The sequence below is a fragment of the Meriones unguiculatus genome, chromosome 1 (assembly GCF_030254825.1).
Source record: "Meriones unguiculatus strain TT.TT164.6M chromosome 1, Bangor_MerUng_6.1, whole genome shotgun sequence".
NCBI lineage: Eukaryota > Metazoa > Chordata > Mammalia > Rodentia > Muridae > Meriones > Meriones unguiculatus.
Window position 1 is genome coordinate 8,348,378 of NC_083349.1, and position 26,879 is coordinate 8,375,256.

A 26,879-nucleotide genomic window follows, 5' to 3' on the forward strand; every position below is an offset into this window, starting at 1 on the left:
CGGCCTGCCAGCAAACCACTCAGTTGAATTTGCAAAGAAGTATGTGTAAATCTGACAGTAGGCACCTGCTACAGCTCTCATCAGGCCTCTGGCTCTACGGGAGCCAGCTGTCTTATGACAGATGTTAAAGGCCAGCTCTGTGCTCAAGTTCTCAGTCCCTTGCATCAGAGACTGAAAGCGCACATTTCCACAGCATGCGTGCTATTTCACAGTGATGCTTCTGGCGTTAGCAGAAACTTCATGTAAGTTGAGTTAAATAACGAGAGGTTTGCTTTTGTCAAGTGTGTGTTCGCACACGTGTGCACATGCGTGCTCATTTGTGTGTATACATGGGTGTAGGTGACAGTGCATGCGTGTATGCAGCATACAGAGGTCAGAGACTGAGATCCAGTGTCTTCCTCAATTGCTTCTCAGCCTTGTTTATTTATTACCTTTTATTTATTTTTTTATGGGAAAGTATGCATTCCGTGACACCCATATGGAGGTCTGAAGACAACCTGTAGGAGTCCATTCCTGCAGGATTCTCTCCTACGGTATGGGTCCCAGGGATCAAGCTCAGGTCATCAGGCTTGGCAGCAGGCACCTGCAGAGCTATTCCCTGGGCCCTTTTGCTTATTTACATATTTATTCATTGAGGTACTTGCTTCCAAAGCAGAGAAGCACTACCTCCTGAGTGCTGGCATTACAGGCTTGTGGTAACTGGGGGTCTTCCCAGGCTCTCCCCCTTTTTTTTTTTTTTTTAGTGATTTATTTACTTTTACTTTATATACATTGGTATTCTGCCTGCTAGTCTGTGTGTGTCTGTTGGTGTGTGTGTGTGTGTGTGTGTGTGTGTCTGTGTGTGTGTGTCTGTGTGTGTCTGTGTGTGATGGTGTCAGATCCCCAAGTCCTCTGGAACTGGACTTACAGACAGTTGTGAGTTGCCATGTGGGTGTTGGGAATTGAACCCAGGTCCTTTGGAAAAGTAGCCAGTGCTCTTAACCACTAAGCCAAGTCTGCAGCCCTCTTATATTTTTTTCTGAATTTATCACAGGTTATATTGAGCAATCATGAGGACTAAGAAAAGGAAAGCAAGCTGGTTGGTGGTGACACACGCCTTTAATCCTAGCAATTGGGAGGCAGAGGCAGATAGATATCTATGAGTGTGAGGCCAGTCTAATCTACAGAGCTACTTTCATGACAGCCAGAGCTATGTAGAGAGAAACCTTGTCTAAGAAAGAGAGAGAGAGAGAGAGAGAGAGAGAGAGAGAGAGAGAGAGAGAGAGAAGAGAAGAGAGAGAAAGAAAAAGGAAGGAAGAAGGAAAGAAGAAAGAAAAAGAAAGAAAGAAAGAAAGAAAGAAAGAAAGAAAGAAAGAAAGCCTCAAGTTTTGGTTCACCTACCTAGGTGAAAGGTGTCTTTGTTCTAGTATGAACCAAGAAACCACCAAATGTTACCTGAATTGAAGTTGGAAATCTCTAGCTCTTGCCATTTCCACATATCTTCGTCAAAGGCTACCACCAAGAGGGGTTGCACCGATGGATCTGGGCGCAGATTCTTAATAGAATTCCATACCGAGTGCATGCATGAAGTCCTGTGTGTATTTTGACACAGACACAGCCGTGCTGAGGACTCCAAAGCCAACTGACCCATGGGATAGTGGCAAAATCATTACCCATATGGGTGAGGCTCAGGAGACATAGCAAAGCTGTTCTCCAGAGTCCAAGTGTAAGTCTTTATGGATGGCTGATCAGGATGTTCCAGGACAAGCAACCACAGTCTCCTCCTGGGGTGAGCAGCCTGAGACTGCTGGTCTGCAGGGACCTCCTTCTGAGACTAGTCAGCCCCTTCCTCTTCTCTGTACCTAATAAATACGCCGAAGTTCCCCTTGCGGTGTTAGGGACCCCGCCTGATCCCAGCTTCACTGTACATGTGTCTTTGTGTCTGTCTTTTCCTCATTCCTTCTGTCTCAGTCATTTATTGCTGTGAAGAGACACCATGAGCATGCAGTTCTTATAAAGAAAAACATTTAATTGGGGCTGGCTTATAGTTTTAGAGGTTTGGTCCATTATCGTGGTGGGAAGCATGGCAGAGTGCAGGCAGACATGGTGCCGGATAGTGAGAGTTCTACGTCTTCATCCCAAGGCAGCAGCAGGAGACTGTATACCACACTAGGCATAGCTTGAGAGTAGGAGACCTCGAAGCCCAACCCTAGTGACACACTTCCCCCAACAAGACCACACTACTCCAACAAGGGCACACCTCCTAATAGTGCCACTCCCTATGTGCCAAGCATTCAAACCCAAGAATGTATGGGGGCCATTCCTATTCAAACCACCATACCCTCCCGGGCCCTGTCAGCATTCTGGGACCCAAGCAATAAGGACCTCAGCACAACTCCTTAACACAGCTCTACCCACTCATCACTCTGCACCTGGAAACGTAAGCAAACAGGATGAACTAAGAGAAATGCGAAAGGATATCAGAATGTAGAGAAATTATCAGAAACTTTTCAAGTACCATTTCAGGGCTGAGGTGCCACAGCCTCCGACCTTCTTCCTTAAGACTTGTTTTTACCTCAAGACCCAAGCAATTTAAGCTGAGTGGAGATGGGCAGAGAGGACAGGTACCCTACTCAAATGGGGGAAACACTTGATTCTGTTGATGGATGCTTGTATGTGGGGGTGGCCATGAGTCTCCACAGAGTACACCTTATCCCTTCCTCCAGAGGAAAGGTTGAGAATGTTTTGGGGGACCATGGACTAGTTTATACTTGTCAGCTCTAAGCTTTTTGTGTACAGAGCCTCTGTCACATGCATTTTGCTTGGTTTGGTTTGGTTTGGTTTTTACAATGCTGGGAATCAAACAAGGCCCCAGGAGTGCTAGGCAGATATTCTACCACTGAACCACACTTCATCTTTCTCTTCTATTTTGAGATCGGTTCTCACTAAGTTGTCTGGGCTAGCCTCAGACTTGCAATCCTCCTGATGTAGCCTCCTAGAATTACAGAAGTGCACCATTGCTCTCAGTCAGCTATGTGCTTTTGTTTTGTCTTCAGATTCTTCTTCTGGGATACTGAGCGGACTCAAGCTTCTGGGGAGTGGGAATCAATGAGATTTGAAAGAGCTTCCTAAACAGCCCAGACAGGCCCATGCAGCCCCCAGCAGTATGGGAGGCTTTTCCCATAGGACTCAGCATCTTCCCCTATGCCAAGGGAGCCTGTTGTTTCTGATAGCTGAGGTTCAGTACATTTTTTTTTCTGAATTATAAAAGCAGCACTTATATTTGTGTCTATTTCCGCTATTTGTATATATTTCACACTATAACAAGGCATCCATGTGTGCAAATAGACACATGCTTTATGTGCATTTGTGTATGTTTATCTTTTATCACTCTAAATCTTATACCATATGGTCCTTAGTTTGCTGGGCTTTTCCTTACCCAGCACTTAATGTGGAGCTCTCCCTACTGTGTGCAGTGCACCCACATCCTTCCCAGTCAGGAGTGCTGGGGGAGGGGCAATGGGTTGACAGGTGCTTGGAGAAGCCTCAGCTGTTAGGCCAAGCCTCACTGCTTTTTGAGTTCTTTCTTTGTCTTTTGGGTTTTCTGTCTTCTCCACCACGTATTCTTCCTGAATGCTACCACCAGCAGGACCTTGCCTCTTCTCATTTGTTTTGGGTTCAGGATCTAGATACTTAACCTCTTAGGCCAACGTATAAAGAAAGCTCAATGTGTCCCCAGAGCCCAGGAGAGCCTGTGAGTCAGGAGGACTTTCAGTGTGATCTCTATGCTTGGCGTGGCTAAGCAGAGGTTTCCTGGGCCCAGTTGTGTCGTGGGTGGGTGAGAATACCCGTCTACTTCCTGGATGGCTTCTGACCAGGCAGGAACCTACCGCCAGGAGAAACCATGACTGCTAGTGTCAGCCTGTGAGAAGCATCAAGTTCCCGAGTCCAGCATGAGATACACATTTCTTGCTGGTGTCTTGCAAGACAAAAACATTCCGTTTCCAGTCAGATCTTTATTTTCTTTATTTATGTGTGTGTGCTGTGTGCATGTGTATGTGTACACGTTTTCTGGTACCCACTGAGGCCAGAAGAGGGCATCAGATCCCCTGGAGCTAGAGGCACAGGCCTGATGTTTGGTGCTGGGAAATGAACTTCAGGCCTCCGGACGAGCCAGAAGCACTCTTAACCACTGAGTTAGGTTTCTAGCCCTTCCAGTTAGAGTTTTAACAAATCTGGATTTAAAGTAGAGATTTTGACTTTGGGGTTGGGGATATAGCTCAGTGGTAGGGTGTTTGTGTAACATGTACATGGCCTTGGGTTTAATAGCTACTTCCTCAAGGGGGAAAGAAAAAGAAAGACTCCAATTGAAATTTACTCAGTGCAAGGAGTTCAGCTGTGATTTGATGTCCAGAATATCACTGAATGAAGGCAAGGAAATTAAAGGGTAGCCTTTTTCTTGGTTTCTCTCTTTTATTAAAAATTGTGTGTGTGTGTGTGTTTGTGTGTGTGTAAGAATCCACAGTGCACGTGTGGCGATCAGAGGACTTAAGAGTCCGTTTTCTCCTTCCACCAAGTGTGTTTCAGGAATTGAACTCAGGTCTCTGGGCGTGGTGGCAAGCACCTGCTGAGCCGTCTGATGGCCCTACTTCTCCCAAGGCTTGACTCAACTCTCTTCTGCTGAGAAATCTTAACAAGGTGCAGCTACCAATGGTGGGATCGTGAGCCAAATGCAGTGCCATTGTGTGTCTCCAATCCCGGGGCCACCGGAATGCTGCTTGTCTTTTGAGAGGCTCCTAGAATGATAACAAATGAGCCACTTTCAAAACTGGGTGTCTGTGAAGGGTGTCTGAACAAGCAAACACATACATGCTCACACGTGCCCATTTTTGTTTTGGAAACTCGCGTCTATCTTTGGAGGCTGAGTTGTGTCTACTTCTCAGGAAGAATAAGGCTGAGCTCATATGATTCAGCTTCACACACATGTTACAGGACATTCTCTCCACAGTGGTCCTGGCAAAGCATTGACCACGTTTTCTGTGGCCTCCAGATTCCCTTTCATGACCAACTCAGTAGCTTTAGCCAAATTAAATAGAATATGTGCCCAGCTGGCTTGCATGGTACATTCCCCGGGTTTCCAGTGCTTACAGAGTTGCAGTTAGAGCTACATTGCAGGAGTCTCTTGGTTACTGTCTTCTGGAAGAGAATAATCCAGTTGAGACACACAGCCCGTTCAAACAGAAAGTTATTTAGCAAAGGACAGGGTGTTCCAAAGGAGGGCAGCAGCATGGTGGGTTCTTCATTGTCGATGTTAACAAGTTTTTATGAATGTTTATGGGGTGAGTGGCATGTTCCTGGGGTACCCTATACACCTCCTAAATCATAGTTGACCATCTCTTCTCTAGGATGTCTCTTCCCCTGATCCCCTGAAGCCCTCAAAGTCAGATGTGTTAAGATTCCAATGTAAGCGATCATAAGGAGACGTTTGCAGACGCAGATCTGTGTTCCGGCGCGTGCCGGGGAGCAATCTAGTGCCTTCATTTCTAGTGTAGCGGGAACCACCGATCTGCAGGGGAACATTTAACTGCAGAGGAACATTCTGACCTGAGGAGACACAGCTACTAAACACAGCTGCGGGTCTCTCAGCTACCTCTTATCTGGCGCCTTTGTGATGGGTCTCTTGGCTGTGGGTTAAGATAGTCTCCCCTTCCAGTGCTGGAGCTTTCTGTTATATTTTAACTTGAGACTTTATCATGAAAGCCAAGGCCAGGGTTTTATAACAGTGTGTCAGGCTACACAAACAGGAGCAGGGCTTTTGGGGACCCTCCACCCCCAAACTCCCTCCTAGCTCTACCACTTGTGTCTCTCCTCTAAGTAGCAATTGTGGGGAGACTTTTCCTTATAGTTATTATAATCCTCATTTGCTGAACAAACAGCTTAGAACTTGAGTGGCACAGTGGTTTATTGAATTAAGGTCACACAGTTGCTCAGTGACGTGGCTGGAAGGGGCTATGAGTATATGGAAAGCCTGTATGTGGACTATCAGATACTTACTCTCCCTTCTGAGCGCCTTTTGTGAGATACTGTCTGCCTCATCTCTTGGGTTGTTTACTAAGGTTCACTGCCCTCTCGCTAAGGCATAGGCATATGACCCAAGGTGGACCAGTAGGAACCACCTTCCTGCAATTTAAGCCCTGCGCAGAGGGCTGAGACATCCAACAAATGACTGGAGCTCACAGTTCTCTCTCCACATCAGAGTCCTCAGCTCTGTAACCTTGTCACAAATTCTTGGCCATCCAGAATCAAATTCTGTCTGTCTCAGTTATCACTGGGAATGGAGCTTTACCACTGGCCGGAGCTGGCGCTAAGGGATGCCCCGTGCCCACCCCATCTGTGCTCTTTCCCTTGGCCACTTATCTCCCTTTAGAACCTTCCTGACCTCTACACATAGCATCTGAAAATAAGACCCACTTCATAAGCCCAGCAGGCTCCAGGTGCTGGGCGTCTTGAATTAAATCTGCCACCATCTGCATGATTTTTTCTGGGTGACCATAGGTGTCTGCCTGAAAAATTCTAAGCAGTCTGGCTTGCCAGTGCCAGCTTTGTGTTCATGGACCACAGCTCCTGACCGTCTGGTCTGTCCCTTAATCACCTCATGGTCTGTGATGAATCTAGGTATTTGGTAATGTTGGAATCACGCTCCGCCTTTACATTGTGTGCAGAATGATGTGGCAAAGCAAATGACTTGCCCAAACCCAGAGTGGGCAGATTAAAGTGAAATTTCCTGTCAGTCATTCCCTAGAAAGTTACCCATCTGGCTGAGTTGCCTTGGGCAGGAGGAAAGAGGAGCGTGTGTGTGTGTGTGTGTGTGTGCATGTGTGTTTATGTCGGTGGGTGGGTGTTGGCCAGGATGGCTTTTGTTGACAAGGCTGTCTGAGGTTGTCATTCAGTATAGTATGTCGATGAATAGAATCCACTATGTAGCATTTTTAAAAATACACACAAATTTGTCAGAGCCTTACTCACATGCGATGCAAATGAATGAGACTGGTCTGCTGAGAGCCCAGTTTTGCTTCTGGAAGGGTTCCCTCTCTCCTCGGGGACAGCAGATGGTCTTTTGGACTAGACACTGCAGGCTAATCTTCCCTGAAGCAGGACTTTTTGCTAAGGCCGTGGTCTTAACTTTAGCTTGGTCTTGAGGGAATAGGAAACCATGAAAGATGGACCTTGGGGAGCTCGTGGGCTCCAGGCTCATGTTGAGCACAGCAACCAGACGCTAAGGCTTACGTCATGGCAGGTCTCCCATTTCTAGTAGAAGGCGGGCCTAATGTGAGACTCCTGCCTGCTTGCCCCATGCTCTTCCATTATGGATATGTGTTGTCAAGGTTCTCCACCCAGTCCCTAATCACTGTCATGTTGGGGACTGAAAACTAGCACTCTAAGGAGTTGACCCAGACTAGATCAGCACAGGTGAGACCCCTTCATTAGCAGTAGGTATGAACTCCTAGTAACGCAGTGGGGAGCCTTAAGAAGTATCCAGGGCAGCTGTTATTCTGAGGCTCTTGACAGAGGGCAGTGCTTAATGAAGGCAAGTCCAGGTATTGCTAAACCATGACTACAGTGAACAGCTAGTGACTGGGTTAAGCAGCTTTGGTTCCCTCTGTCTCTTTCTTCACCTTTTTAAGAAGACGGAGTACTGTGTTCTCTAATTTTTCACCCAGATTCAGAGTTAGAGCGTTGTACGGCCAGTGTGGGAAATGATGGCACAATTAGATGTGCCATCTTTTCTATTAAAGGGCTAAATGAGACAATTAGTATGGCTGGGTGTGGTGGCTCATGTTTTAAATCTCACTTCTCAGAGGCAGACAGGCAGATCTCTGAGTTGAAGCAAGCCTGGCCTCAAGCAACAACAAATGAAATTAATAAAGATACTGCCTGATGAAAATCCCTTCCCCACTCTCAAGTTTTCTGAGCTAGAAGTGTGTGTTCCGTGTTGTATCCTGCCCTCAAAAAGTTATGGCTTGTCTGCGAGGCTTAGAGCTAGCCAGCAGGAGGATGTGACACAGGCTGTGGACACCAGAATGAGGCTTAGGTGTGCTTGCCTGCTAACGTTAAAGCGGCTGTGCGGCCCTCTGCGGAAATAAAATGCTGTGTGTTGCTGATACACTTTGCGTTGAGTGGCTGTTTTCTTAGGGCCCCAGGCCCCTGCCTAAGAAAGCCCCTTGGATTCTCACCAGTAGAACTTGAGCAAAACGTAACCAGTTAACGGTATGTTAGAAAACTCTTCATTTAATAAAAAGCTCCTTATTTCTGTTGTATGTAAACATATTCATGTGTCACAGATACTTTCGCATTTAATGTGCGTGCATGTCATGCATCTGTGTGGCTCCTGATCACAGACTATTTTGTTATAAAAACATAGAGTTTAAACTAAGCCACAATTGTAGGGGAACAGCCCTTAGAATCTACAGTTCTACCTGACTCTTGTCTGGGGGACAGTTCCCGAAGCATGTCACTGGAACTACTACTTACTTCAGACTGTGTGGCATCGGGATTTGTAGACTGTGCTTGGTTAGAGTTTACAGCATTGTAGAGGTTCACGGTGTGTGTGTGTGTGTGTGTGTGTGTGTAGCTGGGACTTGAACTCCGAGTCTTGAGTATACCAGGTAAGTAGAGCCTTTACCACTGAGCTATATCCTCAACTCTCAGAAATGTTTTTAAACAGCTGGAGAGTCCTGCAGGCCTGGGTCTCCATGGCCAGGACAATCTGTCATTTCCACCTTTTTCTCATCTACATACCCCACTGTGGTTTTACAATTCCCCAGCATTGCCTTGCGCTGCTGGATGAATTGGCTTGTGCAGTTACATGGTTGCCCTGTTCTGTTTGTGTTGTAGAGAACCCCATGATCACAGCACAGACTGTTAGAAAAATCACTCCTTTGATGTATTGGGGCTTTTCCTAATATTGTGTAAGCAAGGATAATACTGTAACCCCCAGTGTCTCATTTACAAGTTTACTTAAACAGTTTAATCGTTCTCTGTGATGGACTTTATATAATATGAGCATAAAAATGGAGCTTGCTAGAAATTTTCGGAAGCCGTAGATGTAGTTGCAAGACAGCCCTGCAAAACAGCTTCTCTTAACCACAGCTCTTTCTGTTGGGGGTCGGTCTGGTGTGCCGTGTATTTAGGTGCTGAATTCTGTGCCCTGAGATCTGGTTACAGTTCGGACATGGGCGTTGTAATGGTTATCGAAAAATCCCCTGTATCAGTGTTGTATAAAGAATGCTCCCCCAAATCTCTGATTGGTTAATAAAGAAACTGTTCAGCCTGTGACTGAGAGCGGACAGGAGGCAGGACTTCTGTTGCCAGTCAGGAACTATAAGGTAGGGAGGGAGAATAAGGAAGAAGAAGTAGAGAAAGGACATGGCCATGAGGACTGACCTGATGGAGCAGAAGCAGCCCAGGCAGGACCAGTTTGCCAAGTAACTCTGGGTGTGTGTCTGGGAAGCAGCCAGCACAGCATAGAAGGTTTTAATAGATCAGTATCTCCCAGTTATGGTGCTTGAGGCTTGTTAATAAATTCACAGGTCTCTGTCTCATTCTCTGGGAGCTAGAACAGGTAATTAGAAACCCCTCCACCCCCCAGTTATGCCACGTGTGTCAACAACAGGCCTGTTCTCCACCAGGCAGGCTAGGTATAGCTCATTGTTTTGGTTTATATATACCACCTGCCTAATTTGTTCAGTGCTAGGCATTGAACCCAGGGCCTTATGCGTGCTAGGCGAGTACTCTAACAACTGAGCAACATCCTCAGCCCATAGTTCTGAAGATGATAGATAAATAAATGTACATGGACACCTTTAATCCCAGCACTCAGGAGGCTGAGACAGGTGGATCTCTGAGTTTGAGGACAGCCAGGGCTACACAGAGAAACCCTGTCTTGAAAAATAAACAAACAAACAAAAAGTACTTAGACCTAGGCATATGACACATAATTGAAGTCTGAATGTTCCATAAATGCTGGCTGTTGTACTTTTCATATAGAAGCGTGTGTGTGTGTGTGTTATATGTATGCATGTATTATACTCTTGCTTAATGTTTTGTATTTATCCCTACATACATGCACACATACATTATACTCTTGTATTTACTTACATGGTATATATAACATTTTCATATCCTGGTAAACAAATTTCCTGAAATGTGAGGGGTTTTAGCAAATTGCAACACCGTTTTTCCTTCCGATACATATTTATGACAAATTAATTTCCTTCCCTTTTCCATTCTGAAAGTGTCTAGAGTCTCAGCTGTATAATTATTTGTTCTTTGCTAGGAGAAAACAGCCACACCGGGACTCCAGCAGTGGGACTTGAGCTGGAACCCCACCCAGCCGCTCTATTCTTGTGCACAGACTGTTGGTGGGCGGACTGCGGAAAGCCTCGATCTTAGAAATGCTTTTAAGCCCCTGGGAAACTGAACAGGGATTAAAGAGCGAATTTTTAAAAGCTGCTATCTGCCTCCTCTAATTAACTTGCTCTCTGCTCCTGGGAGATAGTGTGGAAATATGCAAACAAGGCCAGTGGCTCCAGAAGTGCTATTCTGGTGGCCCACGGCGGCCTTCGGTGTTTTGATGCACACAGTTCATAGTAAAAAGACCACGAGGCACAATGAGCATGGTGTCCTCATGCTCTGCCCACCCCTGGGTGAATGGTGGCTCTCTGAGCAGGTGTGCAGGCTGGCAGCTGCTGCGGTAGAAACCTCATTGGAATTCACTGCTAGGATGCAAGAACACCGGGCCCTCCTGTTACTTGTGCTATTGAGAAAGACCAGGGCTCTTTATGTTGCAAAGCCTTGAGTTGCCAGTACCCAGGGTTGCAGAAGCAACAGGACAAGCTTTTGATCCTCCCCACCCCCCTCTGCAGCTCGGCTTGAGTAGGCATCCTGGGGCCTCTGAACACAGGAGATGCTCACAGCATTCCTTGCCAGGGGTCTGGGAAAGCTTCCTTTTTGGTAGTGGCATGAAAGAGATCTCAAGAGATACTGGCAGGAACAGTACAGCTAGGGATTGGGGCTATTTTTTCATGGAGATGGCTTTTAGCTCCTGGCAGATGTGGTCCTCAGTGGAATGGGCCTGTTGGATGTGGGCAGCAGGAAGCAGCAGTGGGGACTTCAGGCTGCTAGGTGCCCAGGGAAGCTCCAGAAAGAGACAAGTTGACTCTGTGTGTCTCCTGATGTTTATGCTAGGGAGAGGACCTGGTTCTCAGCACTACATCCCGGGCCTAGCAAGCTGATCCAAACACTCATTCCTCTTTACTGTTTACTTGTGTGGCCTCCCTGTGCTCTCATACTCCTAAAACTTCACCTACCAAGTTCCTTCCAAGTATACATGAAACTTGAAATTTCCCCATAGACAAAAGCTAAGTCCTTTAACATATATGAGTGTAAAAAAAAAAAAAAAACAACCACAAGCAGTGCCTTTCCTGTTATGTTTTTGAGGATTAAGTATTTATACAAAGTTGTCCTTAGCTTGTTGGGTCCCATCAAAAGCAGCTCTGATTTTTTTTTTTTTCTTTGAGTCCCTTCAGGGCCCCGGCATTGTAGGTGACATGCTTAGGAATGTGGACAACCTGACACTGACAAAATGAGGCTCTTATACTAAGTTGTAAAAGAAAGAGTGACATAGTTGTTCTTACTGATTTAGGTACCTTTTCGGGTAGGGTTTCATGTAGTCCAGGCTGGCTCCAAAGACAATACGAGGTTGATGATGACCTTGAACTTCTGACCCTCCTGCCTTGACCCCTTTCGTGCTAACACCGTAGGTTCATGCCACTGTGCCTGGTTTATGTAGTGTTAAGGGTTGAGCCTGTGGTTTTGTGCATGTTAGACAATAGCACGGGCGAGTATGCCATGTCCCTAGCCCTTGATGGAGACATCTTAAAGGGAGTTCACCACATGGCTTCTTTCCTGGGTCCTAGTAGACAGCAGTTGCTTGCTGGCCAGTTGATAGGCTTTAGAAGAGTTGACATCTGCCAAGGTAACTGATCCTGTGACCCCAGTGGAGCTGAACAGTTGTGAGCATCTCAGGGATGCCCCTGTGACCCAGTGCATTGACTCCTGCCTGCCACACTGTGTTCTGTTTCCTCCTGCATCAGGATTATAAATCTTCAGTAGTCATCCCACGTATCCACCCTCTTGGTAGCTAGCCTCCTCCTTTGTTGCCAGTGATCAGTTGGCATCTGGGCACCATGAAATTGTTCAGAGATGGGAGCCCGCATGTTGCTGTTCTCCACAGTGTCCGTCCTCACAGGTGAGGTTGGCCTTGGTTCTGAGGTCATCTTGAGCCAGTAAACTGCTCTCCTCTCTGTCTTGTGGGCAGTAGAACTTATAACTGGGTTCCCTATGCCCATGGCTGAGATCAAGTAGCTTGGGGGAAGCAGGAAGGGCAAAGACCATTGGCAGAGTTTTCTTGTGCCCAGGCATGGCTTTTCCACTGACTTCTTGTTACCAAGAGAACATTTCTGTGGTAGGCTTTTGGCCCAGGTCTCTGTGAGAAATAGCTCCATTGCAGGTAGACTTCCATAGGGACCACCAAAGTCTGTCACTACACCACTGAGGTGTGGCTGGCCATGCTTTGGGGCCTGGCCTGGCATGCCCTCCACTGGCAGGCTTCCTGGCTCTCATTCACTCACTCCACAGATGGTCACTCACTGCCTTCCGTCTTAGGCTCTGGGTACTATGCAAAACAAGGCCAGCCACCTGCATGGCAATTTCAGTCCAGTAAAAGAGACCAATAAATCTCTAGAAGCACAGGGATGGCAGGGAGTGGAAAGAATGGCAGGCTGGGGTAGGGAGAGAATGAATGAGATGGAGTTGATGAGATGAGCATCCTAGATGCTGGGCTGGAGCCATTGTGATGAGGATCCTAGAGGCAGGCTGGAGCCATTGTGGTAAACATAAAAACAGTTCCTCGATCTGTTAGACTGACTCGGTGCCAGATAGTGTAAGCTTACCCAAAGATCCCACTGTGGGCGAATTTTGTCACTAAGGTGGACATGTGTCTTTCAAGTAGAGCTTTGTTCAAAGAGTGTGTCGTTTGATCTCAGTGTCAGTGGCCAGATTCACCCTAGTTCCCGGGGAATTATGCTTTGAGGTGATGACACACCTCAAATTGAATTGAGCGTTTGCCCCACATCTGCTTGGTGCAGAGTCAGAAGGCCATCCATGCCTTCTTAGCAGAGTCTCTACTCGGCACTGTCTCACCTGTTTTTCTTATCTCTCTCCATTAGGAGTTCCGACTCTGAGGAAGCCTTTGAGACGCCAGAGTCCACGACCCCTGTCAAAGCTCCGCCAGCCCCTCCCCCGCCACCCCCGGAAGTCACTCCAGAGCCTGAGGTCAGCACTCCACCGGCCTCAGAAGAACCAGGTAAACAAATGTCAAGAGCCACCAGCTCCAGGGGACAGAGTTGGCTGTTGGACAGTCCACAGCCCACAGCGGCTGGAGCCCCTTCCTCTTGACTCTTTATGCTGCACTGGTTCCCGTGAAGTCTATGGGTAAACAGAGTGGGTTGTGCTGTGTGCCTCCTGGAAGTGTTTCTGTGTTGCTTGGGTTCTCTGGTCCCTTCCCTTGCAGGCTTGGGTAGGTTTGAGGGTTGAGACCGGTTTCCAGCAGGATCTTAGATGCCACTCTTTGACCCCTTCTCCCCTACGAATGATGATGTGAGACAGCTCATTTCACTCTGCACTTGTGAAAGGACAGGCCCATCAGGCTGAGGGATTGGGGGGGCGGGGGTGTCAGCACACAAGTGAGAAAAGTCAGTGCTGGGTGAGCCCTTGGTACATGGGGATTCCTGGGGGAGTGGGAGGTCAGAACAGATCTCTGGGCACCTGCCAAATGGATGGTGTTCTGTGTGCTTCCCCGTTCTACCAGAGGAGATGGAACCACCTCTGATGGGAAGTTTAACATCAAGTTTGGAAAGAGACACAGCCTGCTGGAGATGGCCCACGGGAACCAAATGCTTAGACCTGGAAAGCAATAACCCCATTCTGTCCTGTTTAGGCCTCTGTCCTCCTCAGTGACAAGTAAACAGAGTCAGTTGCCTTTAGACCATGTCCTTAACCTTCCCAACGCTGCAATCCTTTAACACAGTTCCTCATGTTGTGGTCACCCCTAACCATAGAATTATTTTCGTTGCTACTTCATAGCTGTCATTTGCTATGTTATGAATTGTAATGTAAGTATCTAAGAGGGGACCCCTGTGAAAAGGTCGTTCGACCCCCTAAAAGGGTCGAGATCCACAGGTTAAGAACTGCTGCTCTAGACCATGCACTAGATGCTGTGAGCAGTCCCATCCAGGGGCCACCTCTTCTATCCTAACCCTGTCTTCCTGATGTCTGCCTTTGTCTATAAAGAGGGACCACGTGTAGACCTGAGGCTTGCGGGCTGATAATCCACAGCCTGGCTGGAGGTATTCCCAGCGGGGATGGAGCTGGTAGTGGAGGAGGACAGGCCTGGGGCTGGGCTGACGCTCGCCCCGGCCACAAAGTAAGCGCATCGTAACTTAAAATAACATTTTGGTCCTGATGTTGATGTTAAAAAGTGGATGCATTTTTTTTTCCCCTGCCAGTTTATGCAGGCCATTGTTTCAGAAGTATACCCAGCCCCAAGCTTTAGTCTTAAAGAGCTGGGGTGCCTTGTGCTGGGGAATAGAGCAGGGCAGTTTTCATGGGACTGGGTCCTTCACTGAGGGCAGACAGGTATGCTGTTTCTCCTTGCATGCGCTCCTCCATTGAGTCTGTGTAGACACTGGCATGAGAGGGGAATGGGGGGGGGGTCTGAATTAAGGTGAAATGGAGCTAGAGAACTATCTGCAGTTCTGAGACTCTCCTGTCCCTTCCTTTGTTTTGTGTCATAGTGGACAGAAAAAGGTACTTTCCGTATCACTTTTACAAACTCACCCCTAGTTTTTTAGTGGAAAGTGGCTCAGTAACAAGCATCTTGTAGATGTATAGCTAAAACACATTCTGAAGGCAGGTACAGAGAAGGTCACTTTCGTGGCCCTTGGTACATCTTCTAGGGCTCTCTGCCCAGTGCTCTGACTGCCCCTAGGAACCGTTACCCACCACTGAGCCATCGTGTCCTGCCCCATAATAAACTTTAGACAGGTGAGTAGTTGTACCACATAACAATGGGACACAACCTCCGCTCCGTCTGCTTGGAATCAGGTGTTCAACCGTCTGTATCTACCACCACACACTGATCCAAAGGGCAGTGGGGGCCACAACCAGTCACCTCAGAGGACACTGAGCCCCATGATCTGGAAGCATGTGATGGTGTCCCCTGTTCATCATATACAACTTCCTCCAAGATGGTCACTTGTCTGTATTTTGTATCAGCCCCAGCTGATACAAAATACAGACAAGTGACAGCGAATCTCTTCTGTGGAGACAGCCGATTGGTGCTGTGATCATCTTTGTGTTTTATAGGTTGTGTGGCCCATTAATTCTGTACTTTGCTTCTTTCCTGCCTCGGCTACATCCAAAAGCGACCCAGGCAGTAACTAAGGACCATTGAGTCCCTCATGTACAGTTTTTCCCAAAACAGAAAGAATGCTCTAAGTCATTATTGGGATTAAGTGGAAATGCTTGCTATTTTTATCCTTTGAAATGAACCCTAGCCTTGACTCTCCTTCAGCCTTTAACCCAGCTACGAATGCAAAGCTGTCTTTAGAATAGTCAAAATCAGAGCAAAATGTTCTGCCCCATGCTTGAAGCAAGCAGACACAGAGTGGCACAAGACATCAAGTGGCCCTTGTGTTCCAGTGGGCTCCATCAGGGCAGACTTGAGGGTCTTTTGTCCTGGAGAATGAGCTTTGGAAAGCTCTGAGGTGTGTGTCAGACATGCTAGATGTCTTTCCCAGTGCAGACAGTAGGATGGAAAAATCTATAGGTCTGGCTGTGATGCTTTGGAACCTCACCATTCAGAGTCTGAAGCATAGCCTGCATTCCAAATGAGTGAGTCCCGTCTAAAAGAAAAAAATGAAGCAATAGATGGAACCCCAGCACACTGTGGCACAGGAGCTCTGTCCGTCAGGTGTAAATGGAAAGCTTTCACTTACAAGGCTCTGGCCTCTCAGTCTTTATCATGGTGGGGTGCAAACTGTTAGCAGTTGCCTCAGGACAGTGATGGCAGCACCAACCACTCCCTAACTTCTTTTTCAACAAAGCAGAGACTTATCTCCATTCTTAAAAACAAACACACACAGCCCCACCTCTCACTTAAATGACTGTTCACAAAGGAATGAACATCGTAGAGGCTTAGGAGAGAACCTGTGTGCACATGGGTGGAGATGTTAATTGCCACTGAGTCATAATCCCTCAGAACCTTTGGTTACACCCCTTGGCATCTTTGAACAGGGACTTTACACATCTTCTTTGAAAACTGCAGTGAACCTGTCAGTGTGAAGATTACATCAGGAGACTGGAGCTGGGGATTGTTTCTACATGAAGCAACCGCCTCCTTGGCTTGTGTACAAAAGACCATCTGATTTGTTGCATATGTCGGAAGCTGCCCCCCCCCCCATCTTTTCATCCATTCCGCAGACCCACAGGGGCCCTGTAAAAGCATGAGAAGGCACTGTGCTGCTTGCGTGGGTCTCCCTGGGGAGAGAAAGGGTTTGTTCTGAAAACCATGGGAAAGAAAGGGCAGGAGAGGAAAAGCTATTGTTTATAGTTCCTCCACAGAGTTCCTGGAATGTCACTAAAGGAGCCCAGGGCACCACAGGAAATAATAGACAAGACCTTTGACTGTGAGCACAAACACTGTTTTCCCTCCTGGAAACCTGTTGTACAAAGCAGTCACTTGCTGTACGCTGGGTCCTCTGAGCGTGTTTATGCTCCATGGCACAGCAGGACAGGATGCTGAGTGCCCACCTTGCATCTGTCCCCATCTGAGGAGCCTAGTTTTCCTGTGTATAAATGAAGGTAGCAGCCTGCAATCTCTGAAATCACTGCCCTCTGTGGGACGTAATTTTCACCTGATTAAAAAATAGCTTTGGCTTATGCATCTTCCCTGTGTTAGGCTTGTACTAAGGCCTTTGTCTGCTTCATGTCCCTCTTGGATGAGAGAAAATTACCCCTTATTTGAACAGCATCCCTTCCTTTGGGGTCACAGACCTTCTCTGTCCTATGGTGTGTGAGGGGCTCTGGGATGGGAGCTGTAGCTTCCAGCTCTCCCAGACAGTGTCACACAGGACCTACTACGTTTGAGCTCCTGGACTGCTGCTGTGCTTCTTGCCACATAGGTGCTGAGTCGTGGCTATGCCCACTGGCACTCAGCCATGGGCCAAGCAGCTCTTGTCACTTGGTCCTGAGAGCTGCAGCCTGAGCTGAGCCTTGTAGAATGGTCAGGTGGTAAGAAGTTAGGTACATAGTGGGAGAACTGAGGTGAGTTTCTTGCCCATCCTCTCTGACATTCTTCTCACAGTGACAAAGCTTGTCTACTCATTCTTGCTGGCAGCCCTCTTAGCCTGGAGAAGGGCAGGGTCTTGTGAGGGTCTTGATGGTGACTGGAACTGGCCAGTGCCCTGTGTGCCTACACATTTCCTCCTGCTGGGAAGAGGTAGCCAGTGGGTCTCTGATTTTAGACTGCTTCTCTCAATGTAAGCCACCAGCAAAGCTTCTGTCATCAATGGGTCCACCGCAGAAGGCTTGTTTCTGTATATGCTGGCATTTGCTTTCTCCTCCTCTGAAAAACCCAAGCATGACTCAAAGCTCCCTGGTATTGAGGTATTCCTCTTGGGGTGCAGAACAGCAGGTGTCATGGGCAGGATCTGAGGGGCTGTGGCTGTTATTTCCTGGTCCCAACTATGCCCTGTGCTGGACATTCATGTGTCCTTCCATTCAATCCTCATAGGAACCCCTGGATTACAACAGCAGCACATTTATGAAATAACTTTCCCAGAATGCACAGCCTCAGCTTCTGCCAGCCTTCCTGTGGACAGAGTAGCCATGGACAGCTCTGGTTCTGGATAGTGACGTTGAGATTTAGTATCTGGAGGTTGGGTTTTCAAGCAGCTGTGTCCTCACATGGCACATGGGACAGACAGGCTCCCTCTAGGTAGTAATCCCATTCTGAACACTCTCCGTAACTTAATTACCTCCCAGAGGGTCTGGTTGTACCTTGAGAATGAGACTACTGCACGGGCGTTTCAGAGATCATAGGTGCTTAGGCTGAGGACACAAGCTGAGGACCAGGGCTTTTCAGAGCTGGGTCTGGGTTCTACAAGCACTGGGCCAGGTGGCTTTCCTACTCTTCCTGATGTGATCCTTACTATGTACCCAGGTTTCTGGAACTGGTGAAGCTGGAGGGACTCAGATGTGTCAGCATGCACACATTCCCCATCATTCCCCATGTTTAAGGAGAAGGGCACGTGAGTCTCTTGCCCTGTGGTAGGAAATGTGCAGGCACTGAGCAAGGGGTGCATATGCCCACTGCTGCCAGTTCAAAGCCTGCTTTACCTCAGGCTGGAAGGAGGGTGGGAAGTCAGGGAGCAGTGACCTCAGTGGCCTACTCTGCCATGTTCACACAGCCCTTGGAAACTTAGGTGGGAATACCAAGATGTGGTCTTTAGACATCTATTTACTTCTCTGCAACCCGGAGAGTCCTGAAGCAGGTCCTTATCCATAATCATACTCTAAACCCTAGCAGCTCCGGGAGCGCTAGTGAGCGAGGGATACCCAGATCTCAGATAGTTAGCTCAGTCCATGGTTCCCAGGAAGGACAGGATCAGTTGTCCTGGCACAACATTTGATCTTTGTCTTAGGGTTTCTGTTGTTGTGATCATGAATGGAAGTCAGAGCAGGAGCCTGGGCAGCAGGAACTGAAGCAGAGGCTGTGGAGGAATGCTGCTGACTGGTTTGCTGCTTGTGGCTTACTCAGCCTGTTTTCTTACAGCTCTCAGGGAAGACCCTGCCCGCAGTGGCCTAGGCCCTCCAATGTCAATCATCAACTAAGAAAATGCCCCCAAAGCTCGCCAATCATATTGGCGAGAAGAAGGCATTTTCTTTGTTAAGGTTTTCTCTTCGCCGAATGTGGTGGCTCACACCTATAATCCCAGCACTCGGAGAGGCAGACGTAGGCAGATCTCTGTGAATTCGAGGCCAGCCTAGTCTACAAAGTAAGTCTAGGACAGCCAAGGCTACACAGAGATGAAAAACGAAACAAAAAGGATTCCCTCCTTCCAGATATGTCAAAACCAAACTGCACAGTCATTATCGTCAGTTGTAGGTCTTGAAAGGTGTCCTGAGATGGACTGTAGTGAGCAAGGCTGAAGAGCTTTGGTGAAGGACACTGAGCTGTTATGTTACAGTCTTTCAGTCACTTCTTACTCAATCCTGAACCCTGGCAGTGCCTTCTCGAGTTGGTAATCCTGGTGGCCTGTCACCTTGCTGCTGTCTTCAGCATATCAAGGGGACACTTTAAGAAAGTATACATTTCTTTAGATGTTTTTGTTGTTTTTATGAGTATTTTGCGTGTGTGTGTGTGTGTGTGTGTGTGTGCGCGCGCACCATATGTTTGCCTAGTGTCCAAGGAGGTCAGAAGGAGGGGGGTCAGATCCCCTAGAACTGGAGTTACGGATGATTATGAGGCACCTTGTGGGTGCTAGGAACCAATCTTGGGTCCTCTGCAAGAGCAGGAAGTACTCTTAACCACCTGTTAGCTCTCTGACTTCTGAAGGGAGTGCTTCTATCCGGCTTCATTCCCTGCTCGTGTTGAAGGAGAAGGATGGAAGGGAATGATGTCTTTGAAATGACAGCAGAATCTGGAAGGGATAATGAGTCAGTGCCGCAGCCTAGAGCCTACCAGGGTAGGGTGGGGAAAGAGAGCAAACAGGATAGAAATGGGATATTTGCTGTGCCTGCAGTAGAGCTGGGACCCAGCCTAAGCTGCCCAGGTTCCAGCTCAGTGACCACCTTCTGGTAGGGCTGTCACCACGGAGGTGCTCCTGGATTCCTGGAGGTAATGCCATTTGTACAAAGCCCCATAGAGCTCTCAGCATCCTGAGTGCCATGTCTCTTAGCTTCTCACAGAGTGGATCCTAATAAGTCTGCTTTTCATAGAATTTTTCCAGCTTTCATCCCAAAGCCTTGATCTCTGGCAAACCTCTGGGACTTGAGTGAGGTCTGAGAGGAGACTAGAGTAAGATGGATACCCAGGAACAGTTCCCAGAGCCCTCTTCCCCAGGCAGAGGTTCTTAAGACTCAGCCACGTCTTCCAGAAAGAAGGTGCCTAGCCAGGGCCTCTGCCACTCCTGCTGGCCCATTCTGGGTTTAGTTTCTTGAGCCTTGTGTTTTGGGCCATATCCAGGAAGGGCAGTGGACACCGTAGACCTGACCCTGTCTGAGCAGCTTCGCTCTCTAAGGCAGATCTCCACAGGGAGTCCTAGCTCAGCCCCAGGACTAATTCTGCTCTGTCTGAGCTCACCCTGAACCCTCAGGCCATTGAATGGCTAGGTGCTAAAGTATTGCCTTACAGAATGAGACAGAGGAGGTAAGATTAAGAAGTAGGGGCTGGAGAGATGGCTCAGTGGTTAAGAGCGTTGGCAGCTCTTTCAAAGGACCTGCGTTCTATTTCCAGCACTCGCATGGTAGCTCACAACTGTCTCTATCTTCAGTCTCAGGGAATCCAATAATCTTATTCTGATCTCCTCAGGAATCTGGTACATATGTGGCATACAGACATACATGCAGGAAAGATACCTCTATTTTTTATTTTAAAAAAGGAACTAGCCCCAAGCTTTCCTGACCAGGGCACTTACATGTGACACCTGTTAAAATGGACCTTCAGAGCCTTGCCTCTGCCAGTCTATTTAGGAAGGGATGGACTGATCAGTAGGTGGGTAAATGGGAATGCTAGGTTTTGATGAGTGTCCGGATGTATTTTAGCGTAGAAAAGTATGGGAAGTCTCGAATTTATCATGTGCTTGTACTGGGTCTCCTATAACTATTGGTGAAATGCCACAAGAGTGCCAAGTAATATGCTGTTGATCTCCGTTAGCCTGCTTAAAAAGGAGGGTGTTCCATATCTGTGTACTTAGATGGGCTGCAGGCTTGATTTATTGATCAGTGGAGAATCTGAGCATGCCAGGATGCCAAGGCTTCACTCTAGCCATTGCATCCCTGCCCAGAGAGAACTCACGGTGCAAGAGGCCATCTCCAGTGTCGTTTGGGAAACACTCCAGCAAGGCTAAGCAATGTGGCCTCTGGTGAACGTAGGTGGATGGACAGTCAGGTGGGTGATGCCACTTGTCAGCCTGATCTTTCCTCTAATTCCCTCTTGTCTCTGAATATCTGCTTTGTGTAGGTTGTGTTGCCAGCACTGATGTTACAGGCTGATTTACAACCTGTTAAATCCCCATGCTGAAGCCTTCACTCCTGATGGGATGTGTTAGAAATAGGGACTTTCTGGTGGTAATTAAGGTTCTGTGGGGCCTTAGGGTGGGACCCTGTAACAAGAGGGGACCTCAAGGATACATTTACTTAGAGAAAAGGCCATGTAAGGAACAGACCAGACCGATCACCTGAAAGCCGAGGAGAAAGGCTCCAAGAGAGGCCACACCTGCTGACACCGCCATTATGGAGGTGATGTTCCAACCTTGGAACTCAGAACAGCAGTAAACACATTTCTGTTGTTGAAGCCACCCATTCTTGGTTGGTGAGGGCAACTGAGCCGATCAGCATAGCCCGGAAACCTCTGGGGACTTGTCCAATGAGCGCAGATGCTGTTTTGCCCCACGACTGAGCTACAGTCTAGAGCCAGGGCTCAGTGTGCCCAGGCCTATACCAGTCAATGCCAGGGACATGCTGATGTGGATAGATTGGCTTGTGGTCCCATCTTTCCTTGCCTCTGTATTCAAGGTATACCCCAATAGTGACCGACATTGGGGGTACCCCAGGTTTGGGATGAATGAAGTCTTTATGCAGATCTCTGTGGCTATGTAGAAGTCTAGTGGGGACCCAGTTTGCTTGCCTTGCAAACCAGGGCTTGCCTGTGACAGTGACATGGAGAGGTCATCCCAACCTTGTGATAGATTGTAGGGAGCCATCTGCTCTGAAAACCACTCTGTGGAATAACAGCTCCCAACCACAGACAGAGTTAGTCCTGGGGATAGGAGGCAGTGTCTGGAGACATTTTGTTACAACTGGGATAGAAGGTGCTACTGACATCTAGTAGGTCAAAGCTAAGGATGAGGCAAAACATCCTTAGCTGATATGCCGAACACGCTGGCCCTCCACAACAAGGGATTGCCCCCTTTGGGCTGATGATAAGAAACTGCAGTAAGACTGGGTTTCTTTCCCCATGATTTAGTTAGGGAAAGTCAGGCTAAGTAGACAGGAAGGCAAAGCAGATGTTATACTACGTATCTACTGACTGTTGCGTTACGTGAGGAAAACTGCTGACATTTGAAGGCTGCCAAGGTGATGGAGCAGATTGGAAGGGAGGGTTGGCAATGAAGAGTCTATCTACAGAAGTGAAAGAATGGTTGAGGCCCCTCTCCCCTGCTGTCAAAGCCCATGGGAGCCCCTTAGCATCTCTGGTCTTCTGCCGTCTGCCTTCAGGAGCCGTCATGAGGCCGGAACACCAGATTGCTTCTTACTGGAAGAAGCTATGCTTGAAGGCCCAGGGGCCTCAGAAAAATAGCAATCTCAGAAGCAGGATAGGCGGACACCTATTCTGAGATGAGAAGAAGTCTGTTTGGTGATGATGGGAAATAATTTGGAACAAAGAGCCAGGACCAGAGGCTGCAAATGGTTGTGTGTGTGTGTGTGTGTGTGTGTGTGTGTGTGTGTGTGTGTGTGTGTTAGGGAATAAGAGTTAGGGAAGAGAGGGAAAGGTCTGGAGACAGGGCTGACTTCTAGACTTACAAGTAGCCTTCCCCAGGGTGCTCGCAATCCAAGGGATGTTTATTAAGCTTCTGAGAGAAAATTTTACCAGGCTGGAAACAGAGGGAAGCAAGCCCATTTCTGTGCCTGGTTTATCCATTTCCTTGTGCTATCTTCTTCCACTTTATCAGCCAGGGCCCAGACTGCAACATTTGCTTGTGACCAAAGTGAGGAAGCTTTGTGAGAGACTGACCCCAACAGCAGAGAGCATGGGTAGCTCAGAGTGGGCTATTTTTATAAAAACAGACTTATCATTAGGTTTCTATTACCCCAGGGCTACTCCTACCCCAGAGCCTCTTCTGTCTCTTTGTTTTGTGAACTGCCTGGTGAGATATAAACAAACCAGAGAGGGCACTGATGACAGACTCAAAGTACTATTCCACCAGAGTCCAGCTTGGCCTTACCTGCAGAGTGTGGGTAACCCCAAAACAGCTAGACCACAGAAAGTCGTCTTAGCAAGGATGACGATTTCTCCATAGCTACAAAGACAGAGTCCTCCCTTCAGCTGGCATTGCACGCTCTACCACGAGACCATGTGTAGCTTGGGTAGGTGTGATGGGACCCTCAGGTCAGGGTCCAACGACCCTTCTCAATCCCTTCATCATGAGGGACTGTCATCAGGCCTGATCCTGAGAGTCTCTTGCAAGCAAGTGCTTGCGGATGCTTTGGTGATGATGATAATGGCTGCTAGGCTGGGAGGAAAAGCCTTTACCTTCTCTGATTGTTGCTCAGATTCCTGGCATGACCCCAGTCAGGGTCAGGCACTTGGTAAAGTGCTTTGGAATGAACCATGCCGCTTTTCCTTCATCAGCCACCTGACTCCTATAGTCAGGGAGGGAACTGAGGGAAACCAGTCCAGGTTCTGGAGCTAATGATGCCATGATTATGCGGGGTGCCCATCTTTAGAGTTTATCGACCTCTGCTGTGGCACAGGATGAGAATTGTTCCCAAGTGCCCCATGTCTTTTTGTGACAGCTTTGTCTCCATTTCCTCAGGATGCCTCTCTGAGCCGGTTGTCGTTCCCGATGGCCCTTGCAGCGAGTCCGTGGAAGGAAGCCCTTTCCGTCCTTCACACTCCTCCTCGGCAGTGTTTGATGAAGACAAGCCGATAGCCAGCAGTGGGACTTACAACTTGGACTTTGACAGCATTGAGCTGGTGGATAACTTTCAGAGCTTGGAGCCATGCTCTGCCGACAGTAAGGGTCAGGAGTGTAAGGTGAGCACACGGAGGAAATCCACCGAGTCCGTGCCGCCCTCCAAGTCCACGCTGTCCCGCTCGCTCAGCCTGCAAGCCGGCGACTTTGACGGTGCTTCTTGCCCGGGCAGCCCTGAAGCTGGGGCCCCTGCCACAGATGCGTGTGGCACGGGATCCAACAGTGCTTCCAGCACCCTTAAGCGAACTAAGAAAGTACGGCCGCCTTCCTTAAAAAAGAAACCGGCCAGCAAGAAACCCACGGAAACGCCCCCAGTAAAGGAGACCCAGCAGGAGCCGGGCGAAGAGAGCCCCGTGCCCAGCGAGGAGCACTTAGCGCCAGAGACAAAGCCGGAGTCGGCCACACCTGAGGGTGCTGGCTGCACCTTGTCAGAGGAGGCATCCCTGGAGTCTGCCGCTGTGCCCGCGGCCACCTGTCCTCTGACTTTGGAGAGTACAGAGGACGTTAGCCCTCTGGTTTCTGGAGGCAGCGGGGTGCAGAACTCACCCCCTGTGGGGAGGAAGTGTGTGCCTCTCACCACAGCCCCTGAAGCAGTGGAGGTAACCCAGCCTGACACTGGGGGGCAAGAGGACTTGCCTGCCAAAGGCCTCTCAGTGAGGCTGGAGTTTGACTATTCTGAGGACAAGGGTACCTGGGACAGTCAGCAGGAAAGCACCCCTCCCACCAAAAAGATAGGCAAGAAGCCAGTTGCCAAAATGCCCCTAAGGAGGCCAAAGATGAAAAAGACACCCGAGAAACTTGACAACACTCCTGCCTCACCTCCAAGGTCCCCTACTGAACCCAATGACATCCCTATTGCTAAAGGTACCTACACCTTTGATATAGACAAGTGGGATGACCCCAATTTTAACCCTTTTTCCTCCACCTCAAAAATGCAAGAGTCTCCCAAACTGCCCCAACAATCATACAACTTTGACCCCGATGCCTGTGAAGACTCCCTTGACCCCTTTAAGACATCCTCTAAGACCCCCAGCTCACCTTCTAAATCCCCAGCCTCTTTTGAGATCCCAGCCAGCACCATCGAAGTGGATGGGGATGGGTTGAATAAACCGGCCAAGAAGAAGAAGACCCCCCTAAAGACGTAAGTTCAAGGAGGGACGTGGGAGGACTCAGAGTGGGTGTGTGTTCGTTGCTGTCTTTTAGTCCTGTGCCTGGAAAATCCCCAGCTGCCCTCATCCTGCCCCCTGTTACTGTAATGACACCGTCTTAGTGGCTGTTTCTCCAAGTAGGCAGGATATACGTTTCTTTTCCCCCTGCAGCCTCAGCGGTATCATCTTCTCATTGAGGAACCCAGAAAGTCCGTGATCTTTTGCCTTAATAAGTCAGTGGCTTAAAGTTTTATGTTTAGCCAATGATGACCTTTCAACTTCAGAGGAATGTGGGAAGTTCCATAGACAAGGAGCAGGCCTGGCCACCTTCCTGTTGGTGGCTGAACTCTTCCCTGGTTAGTGTACGCTTTGCCTTTGGATAAAATGGGATACACACCCTGAAAAACACTGTTGAGATGTACAGCGTTTATTTCTACCTGCTTATGATTTTAACTCAGGGACATCATTATGGTACCAGGCTGCAGGAGGCCCCTGACAGAGAGCGGCTTCTTGCCCTCTGACGACCCTGAAAGAAACAGGCTCTTTGTTGCCTTTAGTCATCTTTTTCAAATAAGGCTTGAAAGACTCTCTAAGACCGGAAGAGATTGGTGCATCCTGGATGGGGGGAGCAGACCCTACAATCCCTAGGTTTTTGTGGCTTTTGTCCACAAACACTTGCCAAAGACACTGCCCCTAGAATGCCTGTGTTGGTGCCTTGGCATTCATCCAACCTCGTCTGCCATAGGTCCATTCCTGAGGACCAATATCCTGAGGACCAAGTGCAGGGTTCTTAAAGATATCCTGGCTCTCTTGGAAGTGTTAGCTGTAATATAATCAGGTGAAGAGACTAAGCCGCACCCCGGTTCCGAGGGCAGTGGACCAAGCTCCAGTACTGTCCTTCTGGTTCTACTTGGTTTGAATAAGACAAGGAGATCCATCTATGTCAAATATCTGAGAATAACTAAGGTTCCCTGCCACGGACCGGCCCAGTAGGGCTCCTGTCGTCCGAGGGAGAACAAGGCTTTGGACAGGCAGACACGTTTTGGTGAAGAATTGACAGACAGAGACACCTTGATGGTTTTGACTCTGCTGCAACTTTACTGAAATCAAGCTAGTATTTTTATAATGATTTCACAAAAGGCACCTTAAAATTGGCATACTTCCCAGAACATTCAGACTTTTACCAAGAATACAAAGTTTACATTTTAACTCAAAATGCAGTCAAACATAAAGCAGTACCCACAAGTAATCTTGGCCTAAAAACTTTTTGATCAGAGCAAACAAAGGAAAAGAAACCTCATATAGTTTCATTATTGCTAACCAATGAAAAGGAAAGTCAGGAGCTAAGTCAGATGCCTGCCAAAGACCCTCTCTATATCAAAATCTAACTACACCTTTGTTAACCCTCCTCCCATATGTCCAGCCCAAGATTTATGATCTTCTCTAGAAACAAGGTACTGAAGGGAGGGGGAAACTCCCACCAGCTGCACCTCTCATGCTATTATTTCTTAAGAAGGAGCCTATTATTTTTCCACTATTCTTAATGCCTATTAATACTAAATCTAATTCATTACCTTTCTTAAACTTATTATTTTTATTAAGGCCTTTAACAATCTACTAATAATAAATTTCTTTATAAAGTTAGTTGTGCTGT

At 48.1% G+C, this 26,879-nt stretch overlaps 1 protein-coding gene across 6 annotated transcripts in view; it reads left to right on the plus strand.

Annotated features, from left to right (window-relative positions):
• Tacc2 (transforming acidic coiled-coil containing protein 2) overlaps positions 1-26,879 on the plus strand; it is a 181,457-nt gene that overhangs the window by 123,562 nt on the left and 31,016 nt on the right. For all 6 annotated transcript variants that reach the window (XM_060381092.1, XM_060381074.1, XM_060381076.1 and 3 more), the window contains 2 exons: positions 13,269-13,405; positions 23,919-25,218. In XM_060381092.1, coding sequence (XP_060237075.1) covers positions 13,269-13,405; positions 23,919-25,218 — 1,437 coding nt within the window. The remainder of the gene's footprint in view (positions 1-13,268; positions 13,406-23,918; positions 25,219-26,879) is intronic.